Source organism: Penaeus monodon, chromosome 35 (genome assembly GCF_015228065.2).
Source record: "Penaeus monodon isolate SGIC_2016 chromosome 35, NSTDA_Pmon_1, whole genome shotgun sequence".
NCBI classification, from domain to species: Eukaryota; Metazoa; Arthropoda; class Malacostraca; order Decapoda; family Penaeidae; genus Penaeus; species Penaeus monodon.
Window position 1 is genome coordinate 17588309 of NC_051420.1, and position 7500 is coordinate 17595808.

Consider the following 7500-nt stretch of genomic DNA (forward strand, 5'->3'; position numbering starts at 1 on the left):
AGATGCATAAATGGTCAGATAAGGTGCCTAGATGCACTTGGAGCCACAGGAGTATCAGGCCTAGCATGGTCTCGTAATGTACCAAAGGTTATTAAGTTTTATTGTGTTAAACGTGAAAGTTTGCAAAGGATTTTATTGTTTTCATGGTATTATTTTTATGGCTTTATGTTGCATATTTTAATTTTTTTTTTAACTTCCAGGCAGTGGTTGTGATCAATGACCAGTTGCCAGCAGCAACACAGAGAATAACAGAAAATGCTGCCTCAAATGGATTAACAGTTGAAGTTACAACTGAAGATGTTAGCGTCCTGTTACATAAGAGGACGTTTGACTTTATGTGAGTAACAAATCTTTGTATTGTATTGTATTCTCAGATACCTGTTTTCAATCTAAAATCAATACCTTCAGATGGCATTTACCTAGTCTTTGGCAATAATGGACCAAGTTCCAGATGCCACTTATACAGGCTATGACAACAGATGCTGCTTTCTGTTTTGTGTAGTATGTAACCATGCAGTTTTATGGCCCTAGATCTTTAGGCACAGCCCCATAAAGTCAGACTTAGCCCTCATTTCGTTTTACCTTTTATTGAAAGAGAATAAGCTTGTTATGAAACAAGGGGGGAAAAACATATCATTTTTATCTCTTGAAGAAAAACCATGAGATAAACTCAAATGCAGTGGTTAATGTACTTTGATTGTTTTCTAACTCCATTGAGTCAGAAGCTTTTTTGTGCAGTTCTAGTTATTATTTTGAAATATCAGTTGACAGTATATTTACATTATGGTGTCATTCAGGAAAAAAGGAAATGGAAACTATATCCAGTACTGTTTCATTGATATTTTTGGGACATTTGACAAGTGACTAAAACAAACCTTTTCGACTACACAAGATTTCATCTGTTAAGTCTTGAGAAAACAACTGTTTCAACTTATCATTTGACAGCTATATTTTTGACAGCTTGGAATTTCATCTTGTACAGATTACTGATTTTAAGACACAATCCACATTTCATGATTTTCCAGTAGTTGTTTTTTTTGTTACCAGTCTGTAACCTGATGTCTCCTTAACCCATTGCTGCCAGGGAATGCATGTACTTACATGTCATATACGCTGATTTTAGTTAATTCATTTTTTTATACAAAGATGGCTCCACTTAGGCTTAGTCACCAAGCAGTCAGTTACTAGTATTATCTATTTCACCAGTTTAATATTACCCTGCATATAGATATGCAGAAAAGGATGAACAAACATTGTAATAGTTGTTATAATGTACATATAATTCTTAATAGAACTAGTGAAAATTATATTCTCTAAGTTGACAGTCTGATACTCCAATAGAATAGACAAGCTTGTATTCTATATCCACTGCATTCTATATTCACAGGTTGTTATATAGAATTTAGAACATAACCAACTCATTTGTTGCATCATGTGAAGGAAAATAACTATAGAAAGTCACTACTTATCAAACAACATAGATTTTTTCTTTTCTCAGTGATACTGCTTTTTGTTGATAAAATTATAATAACAGATTTATTGCCAGATGAAATGCTGATTTGTTAGTCAATGTGTTTATGAAATGTTTCTTCAGAGCTGGTGACTTTTTTATTAGTAACAAAAAAGATGTATCCCTGTAGGTAGTTTGTTAATTTGCTGGAAAGTGATGTGTGGTCATGTATCTATGCATTTTGTCCAGTTGATTTGTAGTCAAGTGAAAAAGCCCTTTCACCCCTCATGGTTCTTAATCATCTCAGAGGTTTAAAGACCCATAGACACAGGCATCTCAATAGTTGTTGAATCTCAGATACAGTACCAGGCAAGGCAAACTAACTTTGGCATATGATTGCACACAAAGTCATGATCTACACTTTTTGATAAAATCTGCAAATCTGTACTCTCCTTGTCAGGCATTTGTTGAGATTCACTTACCAGTTAGATCCAGGTAAGTGTAGAATATACTTTATATATGATTATTTGTAGCCACACAATTTTGTTGCTACAAAGGCTACCTTGCCAAGAATGAAGACTTAAGCAAAGAAGCATGGGAACTTCAAGCCCTATGTTGAGTTTTAATGTTTTGTATTAATGGTATTTGCAGCTTGCACTGGTAGTAATGAATTAAGGATTGAGGGTGGTGCTTTTCAAAAGCACTAATTTGGTTTTCTTTTTCTGAGAATGCAGTCAGTAAATGGTATGAAATAAGTATTTTTTTAGGTTATTAATTTGTGGTGGTTATTTTATCACCAGCATAGGATTAATTCCTGTTGGAGTTTAATGATGATAAATACAAGTTACAATATTCATTTCCCCCTTTAATTTTCTTTAAATTCATAGCCACTAACAAGAGTTTAGCCTATTTAGCAGAAATCAGACCATGTGGTAAGTGGGTTGTAAGAAAACAAAATACTTTGAAAGTTGAGGCTCATATTTTAGTAATACTTACCTCTGATTATTTTAATCTGTTGGATCAGGGTGCCTGTCTGCCCACACATGAGCTAAGATCTGGGCATTAGGCTTACTTTAGTGGGGACTCCCCCAGGTATAGGCCCTGCCCACATGAACACTCATGTGCAGTGTCAAGACTCGTTTTCTCCCCTTTGTAATGTTTTCTGTTTTTCTGCTTAAGCATTTTTTTTTTTTTTTTCCCCTTTTTTTTTTTGCCATTTTCAAGGGTAGACATTTGATGGTAATAGAATTTTTTCCTTTTTACATCTCTCTAGATATTCTATAATTCAGTGCAATAACAATATATTTTTTTTTTCACAATATTCACTCCACTGGTGGTCATAAGAGGTAGGAATAGGATCCTGAGCATAGAAATAATGTCATTCCCAGTGATGGCTCATGGATGGTGCACTCCATACTTATGGAAATTACGCTATAGCCCCTTTCTAAATGTCCACTGAATCTAATCACCTTCCAAGAGCATTGTACATTCATGGCAAGTCATTCCTTCAGTCAATTTTTTTATGACAGCATATTCCAAACACCCGTCTTCAGTCAAGTTTTTACGTGCCAGAATATTACTGTCACCCGACATAATGGTCATGTCACCTGGATCTAAAGGGTTAATGAAAATAATTATATATTCCAAAGCTGAGTGTCAGCTGATAGCTGATACAAAATTGGTATGTATCAAGTGGATGTATATCACACGAGTTCTTTTCTCTCACTTTACAAACATTTTTCTTTTGCATTTCATTTAACTTCATTTGCATCATAGCTAGATACTATATTCACTCATTAGAACATACCCCATGCCAGATTTTTGGATTGCTATGGGTCATCCGTTCCCTATCTCGACGCAGCCTTCCGCAATGTCCCCAAAAATGGCATTCTAGCCATCACCTCGACAGATGACGCTGCCCTCTATGGAAAAGCTGCTGACGTTACAATGAGGAATTATGGGGGATATGTCGTCAAGACCTCTTATGCAAAAGAGCTGGCAGCAAGACTTGTGCTTGCTAGTGTCATAAGGTAAATCATTTTGTTGTGTGTATTTTCTAACATGGTAATTCGAAAGTGAAATGCATGGAGCAAAGTATTACATCTGTTTATAGTTTTATTGAATTTAGTTTCTACATATTGATGTAAATATATTTTGTAAGTATTAATAATTGAGTAATTTATCTCCTTCCTTAAAAATTAGGAAGTGAAAAATAACACTACCAGTACAACTTGCCAGGTATTCACAGCACACTATAGTAGAAAATGAAGTAGAATAAAACTTGAGTTTGTATCACTAGGCTAGAAAGAAACAAAGTACATTTTTCTTCTTTTGTTTTACTGGTGAATTTCATAATATTATGAATATTGCAATTGAGTCTGTATTTCCAGAGCTGCTGCCAAATGCAACAAAGGCATAGAGGTGGTTTGCTGTGTGGCCTTAAAGAGCTTCATCACAGTTGTTGTGAGAGTTTTGCGAGGGCCAGCCGCTGCAAACAAGTGTGTTCGTAAAATAAGGCGTGTCATACATTGCTGCTTGTGTGAAGACAGAGCTTTTTATCCACAAACTGTCTATCCTCTCGGTAGGTTACTTCTCAGGTTTGTTAATGTCTCTCAGATGGATGTGAGAAATGCCCAATGAATGGTTTTGAAGTCTATTAATTTTTGTTTTTTGATCTATTTATTTGTTTGTTTTTTATATATACTTTTTATTTTGATATCTACAAATCATACTATGAGGTATTGATATTTTACTAGGATAAAAGAAATGGATGAGCAAGGGAGAAATGAAAATGCAAAATATCTTTTTATGCTGCAAACCTCACTTGGCAAAGCATTATAATTTGCTTGATGTGAAGAGAAAAATGTCACTCATAGAGTAGCTCTCAATTTTATCAGATTCATGGATCATAATTTCAATTTTTATATTTTCAAATATTTTCAAGAGTGCAAACTCTGCAGACACTTGTGGCACCCAGCCAACACCTGCAGTAATTTTTCAGCTTTGCTTTCACCTAAACCAAATGATTTCTTTGTAGTTAGCCATGGTTAGCCAACAGGGGCTTGAAGTTATGAAAAAAATATTCAAGCTTCCCCTCTGCTCATCTCATTTTCTTTTGTACTTTACACTGGATGGCTGTTCTTGGGGTCGTGCGGGCAGCCAAAGGACAAGGCATGACGTTCTACACCAGATGTGTTTCGTGCCTTAATATCAAATAGCAAGCACTGAACACATAAGGCTGAAAATAGGCCAAGAGCTTCTTATAAAGAGGGCAGGGATGATGACCAAAGGACAAGAAGCCATTATTTTTGACTCCTGAAAATGTGACTCTTGTGTCGATGATGTAAAAAATATAACAGACAATGCAAATGCAGAGTCTGAGATAGGGCCTGACACAAGAGTGACCAGCTGAAAATAATACTTTATCTTAGAAACAATTTCTGGAAATTCTTTTTTAAAGATGAATGAAATGGGTATGCTAAAATGTGATCTGAAAACAAGTAGAAAATCTGTATGAAAATAAGGATAGGAGAAATTTGATGACTGTAAGAAGTATTTTACTAGGGTCAGTTTATAATTTCATCTACTTTATTGTTATTTCAGAACAACCTTATTCTCTGTTGTCGTGTGACTGTCGAAGTAGAAGTGCTGGAAAGTTGGCTGTAGAGTTAGGGCCTGTTTGGTGTGATGAAATCTTTGATCCAGTCTTCTGCCAGGCAATGTTAAGACAGGCCAATAACCTACAGTTTCCTCACAAAGTTACAAGTTTACTTCAGGTAGGAAATTCGCTATTGGTATTCTTCCATAGCATGGTTGCTGTGATTTTTTTCACAGTGAAGCAGAATGTCCAGTAAATCAAATCACATGAGACTTGTACTTCACCTGACAATTTTCACTTTCAAATGGTAAGCTTACATAGATTTTTCTCTTAGACATAACGTTCATTTCTTGCCATTCACAGATTTTTACTGTCAGATGATAAGGTAACACAGAAAATCTTTCTGTGTTATGAGATATGAGCCCATTCTTTTCCCTCCATTCACAGACTATATGCAGTGAGGCGAGTTGCAGATCGCAGCCAAGCACAGACTCAGGCACAGGAGGAGACAAGGAAAACACCCTGACGGAAGGCTTGGAGAAGAGCATGGCCTCTCTCCCTGAAGAAGAGGAGGAGGAGGAAGAGGCACTACAAGTCACCTTTCAAGAAGGGGAGGAAGGGGAGGGGGGGAGAATACCAAAGCGCATGAAGATGGACCATTCTGTCTTGCGATCTCCTCCTTTCTATTTCAACCTTCATCGACATTCTCCGAAAGGTAAAATTCTGTCCATGGTCAGATGAATAGGTATGTTTGGATGAAGGACTGAAATTAGGTTCTAGTTTTGATCTTTGCTTTGCAATGCTGCAATACATACAAAGAAAGAGATTGTTTGTAGAAGTTACAAATATGGTGTGGAAGGAAAGGAAAGAAAGGGATCAGAATATTGAAAATGGAAAGTTTAAGCATACTGTAACTGGTATAATGTCTGATGCATATGTGGTTTACATTTATACTGAATTTGTGCATGTGTGCATGCATAAAGAGAGAGAGAGAGAGAGAGAGGGAGAGAGAGAGAGAGAGGAAGAGAGAGAGAGAGAGAGAGGAAAAGAGAGAGAGAGAGAGAGAGGAAGGAGAGAAGAAGAGAGTGAGACGAGAAGAGAGAAGAGAGGAAAAGAGACATGAGAAGCTAGAAGAGAGAGGGAAGAGGAAGAAGAGGAGAGAGAGAGAAAAAAAAGAGAAAGAGAAGGAGAGAGGGGAGAGGAAGAGAGAGAGGAAGGAGAAAAGGAGGAAGAGAGGAGAGATAAGTAAAAAGGGAAGCGAAAAACAAAGAAAGAGAGGAGGGGAGAGAAGGTGAGGAAGAGGAGAGAGAAGGGAAGAGAAGGAAAGAGGAAGAGGAGAGAGAGAGGAAGGAGAAGAGAGAGAAGAGGAGAGGAGAGAAGAGAGAAAGAGAGGAAGAGAGAGAGAGAGAGAGAAGAGGAGAGAGGAGAGAGAGAGAGAGGAAGGGGAAAGAGTGAGAAGGAAAGAGAGAGAGCGAGAGAGAGAGAGAAAGAGAGAGGAGGAGGGGAAGAGAGAGGAAAGAGGGGAGAGAGAAGGAGAAGAGAGAGAGAGGAGAGAGAGAGAAGGAAGAGAGAGAGAGAGAGAGAGAGAGAGGAGAGAGAGAGAGAGAGAGAGAGGAATAGAGGAGAGAAAAAGGGAAGAGAGAGAGAGAAAAAGGGGAAAGAAGAGAGGAGAAGAAGGAGAGAGGGGGAAGAGAGAGAGAGAGAGAGAGAGGAGAGAGGACAGAAAGAGAAGAGAGGGGAGAGGAGGGGAGAGAGAGAGAGATGAGAGAGGGGAAGAGAGGAGAGAAGAGAGGAGAAAAAGGAAGGGGAAAAGAAGAAGAGAGAGAGAGAGGGAAGAGAAGGAGAGAGAGAGAGAGAGAGAAAAGGAAGAGAGGAGAGAGAAAAGAGAGAGAGGACGGAGAGAGGACGGAGAAGGAGGAGAAGAGAGAGCGAGGAGAGCGAGAGAGAAAGGAGAGAGAGAGGAGAGAGAGGAGGAGAGAAGAGAGAGGGGGAAGGAAGAGAGAAAAGGGAGAGAGAGAGAGGAAGAGGAGGAGAGAGAGAGAAGAGAGAGAGAGAGAGAGAGAGAGAGAGGAGAGAAGAGAAGAGAGAGAGGAAGAGAGAGAAGAGAGAGAGAGAGGAGGAGAGACGAAAAAGAGAGAGAGAGAGAGGGAGAGAGAGAGGAAGAAGAGAAGGAGAGAGAGGAGAGAGAGAGAGAGAGAGAGAGAGAGAGAGAGAGAGAGAGAGAGAAGAGAGAGGAAGAAGAGAGAGAGAGAGGAGGAAAGAGAGAGAGAGAGAGAGAGAGAGAGGAGCGAGAGAGGAGAGAGAGAGAGGAGAGAGAGGAGAGAGAGAGAGAGAATGAGAGAGAGAGAGAGGAGAGAGAGGAGAGAGGAAAAGAGAGGAGAGAGAGAGAGAGAGGAGAGAGAGAGAGAGAGAGAGAGAGAGAGAGAGAGAGAGAGAGAGAGGGAGGCATGTG

At 38.7% G+C, this 7500-nt stretch overlaps 1 protein-coding gene across 1 annotated transcript in view; it reads left to right on the plus strand.

Moving 5' to 3' along the window:
• Positions 1-7500, plus strand: part of LOC119595095 (TRMT1-like protein) — an 11774-nt gene that overhangs the window by 2871 nt on the left and 1403 nt on the right. Inside the window, exons 2-7 of the mRNA XM_037944239.1 lie at positions 1-87; positions 201-337; positions 3268-3480; positions 3841-4031; positions 5054-5226; positions 5496-5763. The exon at positions 1-87 is cut by the window's left edge and continues 43 nt beyond it. Coding sequence (XP_037800167.1) covers positions 1-87; positions 201-337; positions 3268-3480; positions 3841-4031; positions 5054-5226; positions 5496-5763 — 1069 coding nt within the window. The remainder of the gene's footprint in view (positions 88-200; positions 338-3267; positions 3481-3840; positions 4032-5053; positions 5227-5495; positions 5764-7500) is intronic.